Raw genomic sequence first — 18,561 nt, 5'->3', positions numbered from 1 at the left:
TTACTACAAATGGTTAATATTATTGAACTATAGACATCCATGAAAGCATATACATTTTAATTATGACTTCGACAGCAAAGCTGAATTTTCAGCAGACATTACTCCAGTCTTCAGTGTCACATGATCCTAATGCTGATTTGCTCAAGAATTATTATTACTGTTCTAAACAGTCAGGAAGAATATATATATATATATATATATATATATATATATATATATATATATATATATATATATATATATATATATATATGTGTGTGTGTGTGTGTGTGTGTGTGTGTGTGTGTGTGTGTGTGTGTGTATATATATATATATATATATATATATATATATATATATATATATATATATATATATATATATATATATATATATATATATTTATTTATTTTTTTTTTTTTTTTTTTTTTTTTTTTGTGGAAACTTTTTCAGGTTTATTTGCTGAACAGAAAGCCCATTTTGAAATCTTCTGATTCCTTTATTAACCCGGGCAATTAAATTCACAATAGCATTCCTTCTCACTGACTGCCTGTCGATGTTCGAACAGAAGAAAACGACACAAAGCGTCCCGCAATTAAGCCCCACGCATAAAAGAAATGCCCACACCGTTCGCACGGCCGAAGTCAAGGATTATAGTAGTCTAGTTTAGCGAGTGTAGTAGGCTCAGGGTGCCTACGTCACCCGTGTCACGTGAAGGCGCGTAACAGTCTCTCACATGTAGAAGTCACGGCAGCTGCATGAGAGGAGATGAAACCTCAACTTGAGAGGACCGAGCCTGAACGGCGTGGATCCTAAAGACGTTCACTGACATTAAATACCTGGACATCAGCTCGCCCTGTGTAGCTTATGTGTGAAAGAGAACGTGGGTTTCACTTTTGCTATCACCGCGTACTGCACATCGTTCAAAATATATGATTAATTTCAGGTGAATATAATTAGCGGGTTTTTTTCCTCGCAAACAGGGCAAGCGGGCCGCTTTAATAGTACAACATCAGCACGAGCGAGTGGAGGAGGCACCTGGGACTGAAGCTTTCTTTCTTTCTCTCACACACACACACACACACATACAGAAAGCGAGAGAGAGAGAGAGAAAGAGAGAGAGACGGGATCGGCGCGCTGGACATGAGGAAGACCTCATCCCGAGCCTGATTTCCTGCGGTCCCGGCCATCTGTGTGGCTTCAATTGCACTGAAATCCACTCACAAAATGACCCAGCCACAGACGACCACGGAGCTGGAGCAGAGCTGCAGTTTATCTAAAAAGAGCATCATTACCAAAATGTTTAAAGTTCGCAAAAGGAGAGAGATGCTGTTCGTGCAGGTGTGCTTCATCTGCAGCGTCCTGTTCTTGGCGTGGTGTATGTCGGCGTTGCTCACAAAAACAGGTGAGTAAGTGGCCGTCCCTGTGTGTAATTGTTGGGGCTACACGTCGTTACTTGCGCTTGTCGTTATCGTGTAGTGTTTTAATAACGCGCCGACGAGGCAGCAGTGCATACTTGTCCTTTTTCGGGACGTCAGACGTTGAATTATTCACTGTAGTGTGAATAGAGGCTGCTGTGAGTGGGGAGAACATCCCTTTTCTCGGGATTTACATGAATAAATGCACAAGGAGGGTTGACAGCGTCTTCACAACGTCCGTTATTATTCTTTGGGCTATTTTGTGGGGCGATGTGGCGGTTGGCATGGTTACACGTTGTACAGTATCATAAAGCCGTCTTGCGTGTCATTTAAAACAAACAAACGACGATGATTTCAAGCTATGTTTTCATGTCCAAACTATGTCACAGACAGTTCCTGATTGCGTTTGGGTAACGTTAAGATAAAAATATAACACGCCGTTTCATTGTATTCGACAGTTAACGTTAGCTGACCGTTTCAAGCCGAGTTTGACTCGCGCCCACATGGGCGGAGTTAAACGTTTGGGTGGGCGTGTCGATATTCAGAAGGGCGGAGTCAATAAGACTTGTGATTTGATTTGTTTTTATGAAAGTTATGTTTATGTATTTTCTGAATTCAGTGAAGAACCAACTTCTTGACCTTCAAGTGCATTTTTAGGTATGAAGGCGTGTATTAAAGTGCCCCTAATTTGGGTAATGAAAGGTTCATATTTTGGTTTTAGGAGTGGAGGACATGCATGCGAGTCAAAAAAACTTTAATGCTTGATAACGCAGTGTTTGAGCTTAGTGCACTGCTTTTATAATTTATAATAAAAAAAAAAAATCTATCATTCGGGAAATTTAAGAATAGCCTGTATTTTAGAATGTACTAAATCACCATGTTAACATTAGGACATGTTCATTGATATATTCATGCGCATCTCATAAGTAAAGCTAATTCTTCATCACCTCTTTTCAAACGGAGTAGCAATTAATACACATGGCTGTAGATCACTCCCAAGCTATGCAATATCGGGATCAGTATCTCGAATTAATGACCCACGAAACTGCATGGTTTGTCAGTGATCTACAGCTATGTGTATTAATTGCCACTCCACTCGAAAACGGGTAATGGAGATTTACAGCTAATCAAAGAACAGTCTTTACTCACAAGATGCGCATGAATGTGTAGCCTAGCCCTTTTTTGTATTTTTTTACTCCCACACATCCCCTGATATCTGAGTGTATTTTGCCTGAAAATACAGTACTTTGTGGAAAAATGAAATACTAAATAAATGTACAAAATATATTTTTTTTTTTCATCAAAAATGTATTTCTGATTAAACCTAAACTGCATTCAAGTGATTATTAAAAACATGAACGCATAAAGGTTTTTTTTGAAGACACCGGAGTCTGCATAGCATAAAATATTCTAAAGGCCATCAAATTTAGGTGAAAATCAACACAAATGTTGGCAGTGGCTGGTAACTTTTTATTATTATTTTTTTTTTTTATAAATGTTTTTGTTGGAGGCGAAAGAGTTAAGGCACAGTGTAACAATGAGGGCTTAGCTTAAGCCAGGACTAGGCCTTGAAATATTTAAGCAACTCACAAAAATGGCATATAAGAAAACATTACAGTGACACTGACGTATTTTAAAGTATGTCAGAGCAAGCTATTTTCAGTTCAAACATAAATTTTTAGTCTGGGACTATCTTAAATGTTTGCGAAACCGGTGGTAATTGTGTTCGATTTAAAGTGGCAGACTGATAAGTGTTTGACAAAGTACCTTGACCTTTTTGAAAAGCATAAGGAACCATCTGTATGGTACTAGGATGTCATACAACGACTGCAAACAAATCCTGGCCAGGACGCATCCTTGAAAATTGGCACATATGGTCAACCCTATGATAGACAGACCTACAGATTGATGGCCGAGGGAGTCTTTCATTAGTCAAGGACTGCCGTTTGATGAAGGTTAAGCAAACGATTTGTAGTGTCATGAAAATGTTAAGCTGATAATGTCTGTAAAATGATAGAGCTGCATGTAAAATTTTGGATGGAGGCTAGGCCATGGATTTCACATACCTTTTTAAATATCCAACATCTAGCTGTTCTTGATAAGCATTAATTGTCATGTGGCAGCTTTTTCCATGAGGGGTTTGGCATTTTGATAGCTTTATTTCCAGGTGGACTGTTAAAGAATGTGACGCACACACAGAAATCCTGTAGAATTAACCAATCAGATACAGACTTTGAAACCCCTAAAGTGTTTTCAGTTTTGTGTGTCATATGCACCAGGTGTTAAAGGGGTCATATGATGCGATTTTCAAGTTTTCTTTTCTCTTCGTAGTGTTGACTCGTCCACACCCCCATAAAACTGCTCGTTTAAATACGCTTCCAATTTTCTACGTCACAAAATGGGTTTAATTTCATAACACCGGCGCAGCCTACTATTTTAATTTTTTTCTTACTATTCAAACGCAAGTTGATTAGTGAATGGTAGTGCTGCTGTCATTTCTCCAATCACGAATGCAGACAGTGTTACGTTTACACGGCGCGATGCAACATAATGCGTCAAAAGACGGTACCAAGTCATGATAATCAACAAATGCCTAGTTTGTAATGTTTTATTATTTTGGTGTCGTAGCGCCAAGATGCAAGGGGTGTAACATTTCTGCCAATCACAACACACTGGTTAACTGGCCAATTAGAGCGCGCCTCGCCTTTTTTTAAAATGAGCTTTGTACAAATTGACCTGATTTGGAAGGTAGGGCTTAGGGGAGAAACAATGATGTACAGTACGAGGAAAATAATGTTGTTTTATTGAACCAAAATAATGTTCTTTATAGCAACATTATATGATGCCTTTTAATTAAACGGTGAGCATGACATCTGAGGCTAAGACCGTTGACTTTTGTCTAGCACTTATCTGTATGTTCCAGCAACAACTGTGAAAATTTACTTGAATGTTGTTAAAAAAAAAAATTTGTTAACTTGGGTTGTGAGTCAGAAGCATCAGACTGTCCTTGCTACGCTGGAACCACCTTGCTTTAAAGCCAATATAGACTACTCTGCAGGTTCAGGAATCAGTTCTCTGTAAATGTGCTAATACTCTAATTTCTCACTTTTATTTATTTATTTATTAATTTTTTTTTTAAAGCACAAAGTAAGTAGTTTCACTTTAACAATGAAACATGGCATCTACAGATCATGGTGCCGGCGACAGCACTACAGCAAGAATAATATAAAAATAAACCCAAACCATGACGTAGAGAAGTGAGGGTGTGTTTAAATGAGCTGTTTTAGCTATTTTCATAACTTTTATAAAGGGTATCTTTTTGGTGTTGAAGATCCCTGAAGTTGCAAAGACGGATTGCAACACTCCAAAGATAAAGGAAAACTTGAAATTACATCATATGACCCCTTTAAGCTTGAGAGAAAATTGGAAAAATTTCATCTTTTGCATCTTGAATATTTAGTTAACATCTCTGTTTGATTTCCGGGAAGAAATAAGGTCATACAGGTTTGGAACAACAAATCTTTAAAAATAACTGGAGTTATGTGCAGAGCTCTGAGACCCCCGCTGATCATTAGCCGGCAGACAGTCTGATATCCAAAGAGTCTGATGTTTCATGTGTTTTTTTTTTTTTTTTTTTTTTTTTTTATCTCTCCACAAGAGTACTGTGAAAGGAAGGTGAAGGGGGATTTGAGGGAAGGAAGTTTTACGAATTGGATTAAATAAAATCTCATCTGCAAGATGGAGGGTATAACAATCTCATGTGTAATTTAAGTATGGAGATGAAAAGCATCCTAGAGGACGTAGGAAATGGAATCAGTGTCAGTCGAAGAACCACACAGACAGCACAGTGTCTAAACCATGATATATACCTTCAGACCAACGGAAGCTTATTGGGGGAAGTGCCAGTGCTGACATTTCTGACAAATATTACATTTGCTTCTTGCATGTTTCACAACACTTTCTTCCTTTTATTTATTTATTTATTTATTTATTATTATTATTATTATTATTATTATTGCATACTAGACTCTGGGGAAAACTTTTTTTACGTAAACATCATAGTTTAGAAGTAAAAGGTTCTTTTCTGTCATGCTTTGACCCCCACATCAGAAGCGTTTGAGCTCTGTTTTTAAACTTGGCATTAATATCTGACCTGTATCTGGATGTTGTCCACATACACACCGAAAAGGCAAATGTAAATGCGCTTCTGAACCGAATAATATCCGATGAGCATGTCCTGGGGCCGGTTTCATGAAACGGGTTTACCAAATAAGCCCAATTCAGTTTTAAGAAACCGCCCCTGGTCCAGAGGTGGTCGAGGATGCGTTGTTATCAGACCTCAGTGTAATTTAAACAGTGCAATCCAGCCGTCGTGTCTGCATTCGCAGGTCGACATCACGTGAAACCCTGCCTCCTCTCTCTGGTCGAACGGTCACAAAAACGGTGCACTAGTGAGATTTGCACACGTCCTGCGACTGAACCACTAGTCTGCTTTAGACCACGGTCATGCTGTGCAGATTTATTTAAATATTGCACGGGAACGATCCGTTTGGTTTTCCAGATCGAGAAGTCAGTTGATGCTCGCAAGTGTAAAAGCGACACATCCTTATTGACTAATGAACAGATCACAGCAATCGCATGTTAAAGCCAAGTGTAAATGAAGCCTCCACTGTTGCGATTGCCTAAAATTAGCTAAACAGGCAGTGATGTAGAAGCAGGCGTTGAAAATCCTCTGCATAGGTGGTGTTTAGCCACACTATTACATAATAGTGGCATATTCCACAGCCATTTTGGCAGATTGGCTTCAGTATAAGCAGTTTTTAGTCTAATTAGTAAGCTTTGAGTTCTTAAACTTACAGGATATTTTATAGTACAACTGCCTTTTTGTCAGAAGATCAAGGGAATTTAGATTTCTGATACCTTTTGAAAGTTAAATATATCCCTACCCTATCCTAAACCTAACCAATAGCAGTAACAAAATCAAACTTGGAATAAAAATGCATTTGCTGAAGTAATTTTTCTGTAAAAGTCTTGCGCTTTTATTGTGACTTTTTTGAAGACTTATAAGTGATTGCAAATGCAGTTGGTTTGTATGAATTATCTACAGAGCTTTGTGTGATTTAATGCAAATCATCTAACACTCGTACAATTTACTGCAGTTTGCGGCTGAAATGAGCACCCGTGGAGTCTAGGTGGTTAAAAACGGAGCACAGATCAAACCCCTGTGGTACAAACATATCTCAGACACAAATGACGTCTCATTACAGGGGATTTTGCATCATGCCTTTCGACTTACACTTATTGTCTACAAAGTGTACAGCTTTGCCTGGCTGAGCGATACTAGTGGGTGCGGTCGAGTTTAATTACGCCAAAATTACAAGCGGCTTAAGGGATTACCTGCACATGATATTGTAATGATGAGGATGCTGAATATGTGCTTTCTGCTTAATGGCTCTACGGATGCTGGAATATCTGATAAGCCTGTCAGGAGTCCATCTGGTGTGTACTCCTGCTGTGATTACTGAACATCACACCTAATATGGGCCAGCTTCCCAAATCTCATTCCTGGTCTTTCTGCACCTTCTCATTATCCTACATTGATAACTATAAGGAAGTTAGTGCAAGCTGAAAATGCTGCTTAATGAACTTCATTATTCTGTCCTCCTTCTGCGTGTGACACTTCGTTACACAACTTTACTGCTCTTTTTTTTTTTTTTTCTGCCTCTCATAAGCTGTAAGTGGGTCATTCTGTTCTTGATTTAGGAACAGTTGGAATATTTTTGACAGGTTTTGCTGCAGTAGTTTTCAGTTAGTGCAATTTTTTTTTTTTTTTTTTTCAGGCTCTTGTTCAGGCTATTTGTAAATAAAACGTATACTTAAAAGATAATTGCATTAAAAGAATAGTTTACCTCAAAATTAAAATTGCCTTCACCATTATCTTTGTTTATGCCTCCTTTTTTTCTATCAAATAAGTGGGGACTAAGGATGGGAATTGTTTTGGAAGTTAAGTGTTTCTTAAATTCCACATCATTCTTTGAGCATCAACTACAATATATTTTTAGACGTGTGTGTGCGCGTTTTTTTTTTTTGTTTTTTTTTTGGAATTTTAGTAAAAAAGTAATTTTAAGAGATTAATATAAGGCTTCTGATTGCATATTGTACTTGGATAGAAAATATTTTGACATTTTCAAAAACAACCCGTTTCATTCTCCTAACATATGAGCCACGAATCACCAATTCAACCACTTATCAAACCATTTTTTTTTTTTTTTTTTTGACTTATTAAAACTGATGGTCTGAGAGTCGGTTTCTTTTTCAATATAATCTTAACACGAAGAGCTCAAAATTCTGCTAAAAAATGTTTTCTAGAAAAAAAGCTGTCACTGCTGTAGTACGTACTAATGTAGTGTTTCAAGGCTTCAGAGTTGAATGTTTTAATCCTTAAAGAACTAACTGAATGTTAACTGATTGGTAGTCATTCTGCTCGTTAATTGATTTCATGGTGTACAGAAGTGACATCATACATCAACATAGAATTTGGTGGGGTTTTTTTATAATTTGAATAAACACAATGTGTTCAATGAATAACAGCTGTAATGCCAACTGTTCAATAAATATGTTCCACTAAATATGTGCCATAGTTTTAGAAAAAGATAAATGTGATTTATGCAGATTTTTTTCTTTTTTTTTGCACACTCCACATCCTCGTGGAAAAAAAAAAAGTTTAAATCGACTGCTGAAGCATAGAAATGCAGGCAAAATGTGAGGCATGAAATCCTAATTCAAGCTCTGGCTGTTAGGACAGTATGCATGGTTGAATCTTCACACCATTTTCTTTCTATGATTTTTCTCAAAATAAACAACCCCCTGTGGTGCTGCTAACCATGATATAATGCACATCACATAGGAACAGCGATTAAAAGCGAAAGCCAGGCAGATCAAGGTCACAGTATCACACGCTAAGCGCAAGCCTGACCGCCAAGTAATTTAGCTAATTAGCTCAAAGTTGAAAAGCATCTCTTGGGAATGATTAGTATTTGGATAGGTGACATGTGATGTTAAAAGTACAAAACCATTTTAAACAGTAGGGTGTTTGTTTGAAGCTATACTGTAACTTAAGTGAACACATTCATTCAACTGCATTTAGGTTGATGAATTAAGTATAAATATTAAGGGTGCAGTGCATGTAAGCTCCACAAACTCGGCATACCCAAGCTATTTGACACAATGCATAATGAAAATGAATATGTTACTCCCCAAACGACAAGGGAGTTTATAGTAATAAGATTATGTATTAAATTGTTAGGAGTATGTATGTAACTGTCTGTAAATTATTTATTTGCTAAACGACAGTAATTTTCTGCAAATCTGTGCTGGTTACGGAGGGATCCGGGTAAGCGGATTCACAACAGCTTTGGCGCCTACACTCTGATTTTGTACATTTTAAATTATGTCTTCATTCACAGGTCATGGGCTAGTGCTTCAGGAGGGGTTCGCCGTTCCCAGAGATCACCTGGGCCGAAGGCTTATGGCCACAGCAGGAGAGAACGAGACGGAGAAGAACTGCACAGAACCAGGTCATTCATACATCACGTCATAATAATTGTCTTTTTAAGCATGTGAGCGATCACTTGTTTTAGGATGAATGTTGGAAATGCAATGGGTCACATAACACAAGTCACACTATTAAAATGTAGTTTAACTATTTAAATTTAGTAAAAAAAGAAAAAATGTAACCGCTTAAATTGATTACTTTTCAAAATGTTGAATGTTCTCAATTGATGATAATTTTTTTTTACTTTTATAGCAAGCATGGTAAACTTTACAGTAGTACTCAACACTAATTACTCTTAGACTTCTCAAAATCCTTCATAAGTTGAAATTATGCACATTTTAAAGCACAGCTACCACAACATCAGAATTTGTGGGTTGGTTCTCCCCAAAATGAAAATTTAATCTAATTACTCCCTCTCATACCTTTCCAAACCTCTAAGACCCTAGTTTATCTTCAGAACAAAATCAAGATGAAATCTGAGAGCTATTTGATCCTACGTAGACGGCAACACAATTTAAATGTTCCATCATTGACTTCAGGTTTGCAACACTACGAGAATGTTATTTTTGTTTTCTTTGCACAAAAAAAGTAATTTACTCAACCATTCTTCTTCCCTGAGTTATGTCTTCTGCCAAGTAGTGTCTACGGAGGGTCAGAGAGCGCTCTAGTTTCAAAAAAAATGTGTGTGTGGATTTGTGTTCTGAAGATGAACGAAGGTTTTACAGGTTTGGGAGGACATGAGGGTGAGTAATGACCTGAATTTTCATTTTGGGGGGAACTAACCCTTTAATGATGCGTTCACACTAGATGTGAAAACATTAAGAGCGAGTCATTTACATGTTAAGTCAATGCAAAGATGCGATTTAGACATCCTACGGAGTGATTTTAGCGTTTCAGGCTAGTTGAAAAATCTGAACTTTAGTGAATATTTGCACCACTTTAACCAATCGGTAGCTTGGTCTATTTATTAGCGCAAGTTGCGTCTGGTGTGAACGCATAGTAACACCTCTTTTTACTTTTGAGATCATTCTGAAGTTAAATACAAATTTAAAAATTTAAAACATTTTAAAATCAAGCCTTTGCATTGCTATGACAGGAAACACTGGCAGCTAGCGATGCTTTTTGAACTTAAAGTTAAAAAAAAAAAAAAAATCATACATGTACCCAAATAAAAATAAAATGGGTGTCTAATAAGCATGTCCTATTTTGTGTCTCCTGAAACATTGGTGTCTCTCATTATGGAGCAGTTCAAGCAATTCGGGAACAAATCAATTAAATCTGTTGACGATTCTGCTTTGGAACCTTTAGAAAACTCTAACTCGACTTTTCTCAATTTATTTATTTTTGTCCTATTCCAACAACTTGTATATTAAATAACTTGTATAAAAAAATTAACTATCTTTAAAAAAAAAACGAACTGAAAATCATACACAAATACCATTCATTGAGCAGCACTAACATTGATTGATTGATTGAAGTTTAAGCAGCATACAAAAATGCTTGTCCCAGGCTTAATTGGTTTCCTGGCAGCACATATAATGACTTGTGATGTTTCTGCATTTTGATATCTGGCTGAATATTACATTTAGTGGAGATTAGGCTCAATTTTCACTACTCTCTCAAAACAGATGGCTCACTAAGCCACTGCACACAGAAAACCTACTGACTGCTTTGGGAACTTGTTCCATTTAAGATTTGTCATTTGACTATAGATTTGAAAGTTTTTCTTAGAAATCAAATTTATCCCATAATTTTAAGTGTCTTTTTGATTTATTGCCTACGGTCTATTGCTAAATTCGACTTCCAAATATTCCCTTTCATCCGTTGTCACTGATATTGACCACACAATGCTAATAAAGGCATAAATCTTGCACAAAATGTAATATATGCATGAAAACGTCAATGGAATGGAGCTCAGTCCTGCCAACTTATTGAAATGAATTGTTCCAACAGTAAATTAAGCTGCTTTGACTGGAAATCGTTATCGCTCTGGGCAGCTTTGTGGAAAGACAATAGAATTGTAAGGGAAGATTTGTGATTATGAGAGAAATGGATCTGTGGCTTTGCCTTGTGCATTCTATAAATGGAAGCAGGAAGGCTATTTTTAGACGCTGTCCCCTCGACATCCCTGTGACCATAGGAGATGCTAGGGAAGATGAGGCCAGATCTTTGGATGCGTCTTGGGAGTCCTGGCATCTCCGTGCCCGAGGGCTTTCTCATTAAGCGGCTCTTATTTGCCCAAACGCCGCAGTTCAGTGCACGTGACCCCGTTTGCACTGCGATGTGAGATTACGGAACGTTTCGGGGGTTGTGTCTCTATTAGAGTCGTGAGCTGAGGAAGTTTGTCATCGTGGGCTGATGGAATCTGCCCTTTCAATTTGCTCGCTGCCCATAATGAATGTTTCAGTGTCTCAGGGAGTGTGGAACAGCACCGCTTTCAGGCAGATTTGCTCAGCGGTACGCCACGCTCCATCGTCAAGCGCTGACATCGTGGATCTTAGCCTTGCTGCTCCCAGCCAGAATGTGAGCGAGCGGTGATCTGAGGTCTTAGCCAGCTACATGAGCGAGGAGGGAGAAGAAAGATGAGATCTGTCCATCTTTGTCAGCAACCCTCCGAGCTGAAGGCCAGGTGGAGGTCACGTTGACTGTCACAATTGTGAAACATTCAGAGAGCTCTTCTTTCTCGCTGTTATAATGTTACTTATTCATTTTAGGAATTATTGATGCTAGCTATTATAAAGTTAATTCGGACATAGCTATTGAATTAGGTACTTCCTTTTTTTTTTCCTTACTGCAAATCGGAGTTAAGCACCCTATCCTTGAGACCATTGCTATTAGAGATGGAGTAGTACAGTAACAGCACTTTTTATTTTATGTTTGGCAATACCATTAGCAAAATAGCGCCTTGCGCTACAGCTGCGTATGAAGCTAAATATTCTGCTTAACTTAATTCAGCTACCACATTATCAGCTTCCTTCTTATGGGATGGAGAATATAGAAAATAGAATGCTTTAAGTATAAGGAACTGAAACGGCTTTATGGATTCTACGACTCTAAAATTCATAAATACTCAGTACATATTAAATTTATCTGTAATAACAGATAGAGCATTAGTGATCATCTAATGAAAAGGTTCTCACACTTGTCTTTCTGTAAATCCTCCATAAAATTATGCTTTGTTTGTAAACCCATCCTTGATAAAATGAAGTGAACAAAAGACCAAGTTGTTTCTGACATGATCTGGACATTTAAAAATAAAGGTCAGTCTTTCCTAATGGTAAGATCAGAAGGAAGGCAATGCAAAGGCTGCTGCTGCCATAATGAAATTATTATGAATGTATATGTAATTTTCTTTTCTCTCAGTTGCTGTGGTGAATCAGTTATGAAGTATTGTTTTTTTTTTTTTTTTTTTTTTTGGTAAATGCTTTCCAGCATTTCAGAAACATGGATGAAAATTACACCGAAGTAAAACAGTTAAAGTTGAAGTGCTCAAAAAGGGTTCAAATTTGAATTTTGAGTTTTGAGTATTTTTCTTCTCGTAAAGATGTGGATTTAGTCGGCAATTAAATCAGAACATGACCTTGGTGTTTTGTCAAAAAACTGAAGGGTTTTGCAAGGGTGGTGAGAGAGAAACACCAACATCCCTATTTCTGCAATAAAATCACTAACTATAAGTGATTTTCACCATGAACAGGGTAATTTGTTTCAATGTGACACTATTACTGTCCGAATATGGCTTTAGTCACTTTAGGCTAAACAGGCATTGATGTAGAAGCAGGCGTTGATCATCTTCTGCATAGGAAGTGTTTAGTTACATTTTTTTTTTTGTCAGAGTGTCAGTGTTGTTTTGGCAGATTGCTTTGAAAATAAGCAGTTTTACATGAAAAAAAAAAATCAAAGCAATTTTGATTTCTCAGTCCATGCCCCCTTTAAAATGAGAACAATTTTAGTGCTTATTTCTATTTTTTTGTTTTCTTAAGACTTCTGGAGAGAAGGCTCTCTTTGAAAATAAATATTTCAAGCATCTAAAAAATGTCTTTCTGGAAATAAAGGTATTTTCTGATTACGTTCTCTAATAATCAAACTAATTTCCAGTTAAGTGTTTAAATTTGTCTCCCTAAAACTGCTGATATTTCTGTACAGCCCTTAGTTTCACTTTGAGCTCCAGCCCAGATATCCAGCGGCTCATTTCCAAAATGCATGAGAGAAGCAGTACAGAAACATCTCATGTTTTCCTTAAACCATTGTTCATCCCTTGATGTAGACATCCTCATAGTACCCACACATACTGTAGCTATAACTAACAGAGTGAAGGTGAGTAATGAGTTCATTGATGCATCTTTTCTTGACTGGTATAGAGTTCAGATGATTAAATCAAGATGTTGTACAAAGCAGCATCAGTTAATTATACTATAGATTGTATTGCAGAGTAAAACGTTTGGAAATTGTGCATTTGTTCTGACCAATAATAAGCCTCTAGAAAACACATCTGATCTACATTTTAAAAAGCAAGTTTTATGTGATTTTTAGAGGCAGGTAAATGTGAAATCGATGATGCTATAATAATCAGCCAATGTGCAAAGTGGTGGCGGCGCATACAGCAATCTCTGTGAAAGCTTACTCAGAAAACACTTAAGCAATTTGTTTAAAATGTTTTGCAGCTTTGTGGTCAGAAATTTCATCCATCTTAAAGTAATAAGTAGCAGTTATTTCTGTAAACAGTCCTGAATATAGAAGAACATGTTTCCTCGCTGCTAATTGCCTCTCAGATATCTTTTTAAAGATTTTTTTCCGTTCGCCTTGTGCACTTTGGTGAATACAGCAATTGGTTCTTCCTCTAAAGCACTTGTAGTAGCCTGGGGAACTTGTAAACAATCCTTCCTAGCAGACTGATTAAAATCAAGTGTACGCTGACTTCTGGAAGTTGCATAGCAGTCAACAAATCTTATTGGAGCTGACCAGATTCAGTTTTTTTTTTTTTTTTTTTTTTCTTTCTGAAAGCTGAGAATGTTGAGCTGAGGTTGCCATCAGTTCTGTTTTTGCTAAATAAGATGTTCCTTCATTGTCATGCGGTGTGAAATGAGTTGATTTAATTTGATGTGATAAGGGCATAACACCAATCTCTTCAGGTCAGCAATGACATGAAACGACTAATGAAAATGCTTAAATGGCACAATTCGGTTTGCATGGAAATTTTTTTCATCTCTAAAGAAAAGAGATTTTGCAGGTTTTTGTAACTGAACGGTCTCCCTGAACAGGCATTCACGTAGGCAAACAAGCAGGTGCTTTGATGAGAGCGGCCTCCATTATGTTCGTGCTCCTCAGAAGCCGCTCAAATCAATAAGTAATCTGAAAGAGAGAGAGCGCTCAGACAGTCTGGGTTGGATGCCAGCTTGTTGACTGAAATTTGAATAAGCAGAATGCTCCTGTGCCTGAAGAGGGGTTATTTTAAGAACTTGCATTTTTTACAGACTGGAACAGATTGATCGACCCGTTCATAAGGGGGGGAGGAAGGAAAAAGGTGGAATGTGATGGGGTGGACGCTTTGTGTGTGCACTTTTAAGATGTGACATAACTGCAAGCTCAGGCACTGACAAATAGGTTAATACACTATTCAACAGCTTTACTGTTATGGTGCATATCTCATAAAGAAAACATAATACCGTTACAGAGGGAGGCTTGTCACATAGAGATGGGGCTGGAGGCAGCATTGTATTTCATCCAGTATTAACGGTCCTCTTTCTGGATTGCTGATGTATATGGACTACGCAGTTTATTCCGTAAGACTTGTAACTATTTATTGGCTTTTAAATCCTTACAGTGCCTTGACTAGTGTAATTCTACTTGCAAATGAAGCAGTAAATCAGTCATATGTTATGCTATAGGTTGTGTTTATTTGTAGGAGATGAACATGAAATGGGTTTTGGAGACTGTTCACTGTCACGACATTGTCAACACAATAACAAATGCAAAAATCGAAAGGGCTGCTGGAAAGCACCTTTTGACTTCCTTTTCTGTGACAAGCAGGTGTAAAACTGATGCACAACACTTTATAAACTGCAGTAACCAGGGTTTTTCCGAAATTCCTATATGTGCCACTTACGGTCAGTGTGTGCATTTGGATTTTTAATTCAGCCTGTCGCACAATCTGTTGCTTTTTCACAACAGCTTTTTCTGCACATTGAGCTCTTTCCAAATTAGTTTTTATTAAATTACGTAATTTCAGTTTGTTTTTCCATTTTATTTTGAAATATATCGGGCCTTTAAGGATTTCGGTTTTAAAAAAAACGTAGTACACATTTCAAAAACACTCAATGCATCAATGCAAAAATACACATTCATGCTGGATGGTGCAAATGCAATTGCCATGAATGTGCAATGTTTGAAATCCTCCAAAAATGTCAATTCAACTGCAGTGGGACACGCTGTTGCACAAACCAATCGGTGAAGAGCTTATTGACACATCAGGTTGAATCAAAAAATAGAGAGCATCATTTTATTTTTTTTCTATGTGCAAGTGATGCGGAAAACATCACACAAGTAATGTAGATGGAGTACCGTGATGTGAATATTCATTTTTGGTGTATACACCAAAACAAGCTACAGACACACAGAGCTCAGCTCAGTATATCCAACTGTGAGGGCTCTGATTCTGCCATGTGTGTTCACATCAGGACAGACGCTGATGGATAAGGTCATCCGATGACAGGAGACCACAAAGCACATACTGTCTCACTCTACCTGAGACGCTTGTCCACAGTAGCCAAGGAGATATTCTGTTCATACAGCAGATACAAACCCCAAACACATGCTGTACACTGTATGTACATGCTTGTATGTATATTCGCCATTTGTCTGGAGGCCTCTACTAAGCCTCCACCTGAAGGTACTGTCATGATGCCCACAGAGACAGAGAGTTTGTTTTTTAATGGTATCATCATTAATAATTGATGCAGCTGTAGCTCCTAAGGACTTTAATGGGTTTACCTGCAAGAGATTGCATCGCTTCATACAAGAGCATAAACCTGGAGAAAAACAACTTGAAGTGTCAACAAACAGCAAGTCCTGCTGAACGTCAAGTCCTATCCCGCAGAAGCAGCATCTCTGGAAAATAGTTTCGTTTTGCATATCAGCTAATATTTAATCATATTTGCTCATGTTTTCCGTAAATCCCATTTGTTCTCCTGTCTCTAGCAAACATGGTGACACTTCCATGTGTACGGAATTTGATGAGCTTTATGTATGAATGTTGATTCATGTTTATATATAAATAAAAATCTAAATTAAATGTTTATCAAGCAAAATATTCATCAAGACATTTATATTCAACTTCTCGATGCATATAAAGTACCTTTTACAGTTTTGTACTGTGATCTGTGAAAGTTTTGGTTAATGAATAAAACGGTGCTAGCAACCCCAAACTCATGATGTAGATGAATGGACTAGAATGATCTGGAGAATGTTAAATAATAAAAACATAACCAATAGACTAATGGATAGGGATGTATATCAGCTGTATATTGTTTGCGATTTATAGATTATACAGTTGAAAATTCTCCTCAGGATTAAAATGTCTCGTCATGATAGTGATACGTCTGGTTGATGTTCTAGTTTCATGCGTGACCGATCCACTGTTCACATGTGAAAACATGATCAGAAATAAAAAAAAATAAATAAAATTTCATGGACTAAACCGTATAATGGCTGACAATAAGTTATTTAGGCTTGCACTGAAAGAGAGGGGGAACTGACCCATATCTATGAAGGAAAACTGATGTGTTGGTAGACTCTTTGATTGACAGCTCCTTCAAATCCACCCAGAATTCCCTAGAAACTACCACAGGCAGTGTGGTCAAAGTTTTTTTTTTTTTTTTTTTTCTCTCCTCTCTTGCCCCAGTGAAATTTAGCTTCTGTAGTGCCAGGCAGTTTCTTCGACACTTGTGTGTGTGTGTGTGTGTGTGTGTGTATTGTGTTTCTGGGTGTGTGGTGGTCTGTGGATGACACTCCGTATGTCTGCATGTGCTCTGTGGCTTCTCTCAGGAGACGACCTTGAGGGTGTCCTCCTTCTTCTCATGTGTTATGGGAGGGGCAAGCTGTGGGAAGGGAAATGTGATCAGGGCACCAACAACTCTTCCGCTTGATGGATAAAGCCTGTTGGGATTCTTGATTTATTTTATTTTTTATTTTTTTGCTTTTTCTCAACCCGTCAGATAACGGTGATGGAAGTGGTGGTGGTTGTGATGATAAACATCACGCCAAAATTGCCGTCATTTATAACAGATCGCTTCGTAACGGGAAGAGCTATTAGTGCCACGAGTGTTTTAATGAGCTCTTCAGACTGAAAAATGAGTTGGCAGTAAAAGGTTTTTAAGCGGTTTTTGATGCTTTTAAACAGCAGACACTTTCGTTAGTGGTATTTTCTCTGAAGGACAGTAATATTGGCCTAAAAGACTTCAAAAAAAACCTTATTAGCTTTAGAGGGGAACGTGACCGTATAGATTATGGCGTGATGTTGATTTTATGTTGTGAGCTTTGTTAGTGTGGTCCTGACAGGCAGCATCTTTTCCCTTTTGTGAATTGTTTGACCTACAGGGCTGCCTGGGTCACAAACAGGCCTGCTATGACAGAATGTACTGACATGTGACCTACCCCGCCATGTGTTTGTGGGGGTTTGGATGTTTGTGGAGATTGCAATAACAGAAGGCCTTGGAGGCGCGTAAACCAGATTTAAAGAATGTTTTGCGTACCATATGATGTTAAGCTCTGTTAACCGTATTTGTGGCATAATGTCAGTCATCACAAAAACGATTTTGCATGACAACTTTTTTTTTTTGTGAAAAACATCATGTTTACAGTGTAGCATTTACAACGCAAGTAGACACAGTAAGGCCGTGAGCTTTATCGCTTTGTAAACTTCACGCATTTTAGATTAATATAGTGACATGCCTTGTTAGGAAACTACCCAAACAAGCCAGTTTTATTTAGTTTAAACCACAAAAAATTATACTGATAAAGGCAAGTGACTGACTTCTGTTGTCTCTTTTAACTTAATTTAAAAAAAAATGTAGAGCATATATAAGGAGTTACAAGCTTTATAGGGAAAGTGACCCCAATAAGAGTATTTTAAGTTAACATTAATTTCTTCTATCATTTTCCAACCTGCTAGTGTTTCATAAAATCTGTATAACTCCCAGTAGCCAGTTCTAAAATGACATCATCCTCCAAAACATAGTCTTAATGACACCAAACCATAATTCTGTTGGTCCGTTTTGGACTGAACAAACAATAATATAAATTAATAACTGCATTAGCCTGCATATCAATGGCTAAAACCTTCGTTATTAGCTCTAAAATGACATTTTGGAATTAGCAATGGAAAGTTTGTAGTGAAGTTTTATTTTATTTTTTTAATAATTTAAACACTTCAATACAAACTTTCCGTTTTAGAGCTAATAACAGAGTTTTTAGCCATTGATATGCAGTCTAATGTAGTTATGAGAGAGAGATTAAGCATGTGTGATAACAGGCTGCACAAATCTAACATATTCCACCTCGCCCAGAGCCCATGATACCAGGTGTAGAGAGTGAAATAATATCTCACTAGCAAAG

At 37.4% G+C, this 18,561-nt stretch overlaps 1 protein-coding gene across 4 annotated transcripts in view; it reads left to right on the top strand.

Moving 5' to 3' along the window:
* Window positions 1-709: 709 nt before the first annotated feature.
* The window catches only part of slc24a4a (solute carrier family 24 member 4a), a 31,566-nt gene continuing 13,714 nt past the window's right edge, over window positions 710-18,561 (top strand). For 2 of the 4 annotated variants that reach the window (XM_043262878.1, XM_043262876.1), the window contains exons 1-3: window positions 710-862; window positions 963-1,384; window positions 8,864-8,974. In XM_043262878.1, the coding sequence (XP_043118813.1) occupies window positions 1,207-1,384; window positions 8,864-8,974 (289 nt within the window). In that variant the 5' untranslated portion in view covers window positions 710-862; window positions 963-1,206. Of the gene's footprint in view, window positions 1,385-8,863; window positions 8,975-18,561 lie in introns of all 4 variants that reach the window. The other 2 variants (XM_043262879.1, XM_043262877.1) reach the window with 2 other exon arrangements.

The sequence above is a fragment of the Puntigrus tetrazona genome, chromosome 17, assembly GCF_018831695.1.
Source record: "Puntigrus tetrazona isolate hp1 chromosome 17, ASM1883169v1, whole genome shotgun sequence".
Lineage (NCBI taxonomy): Eukaryota > Metazoa > Chordata > Actinopteri > Cypriniformes > Cyprinidae > Puntigrus > Puntigrus tetrazona.
This window is presented reverse-complemented; position numbering and strand designations above follow the sequence as displayed.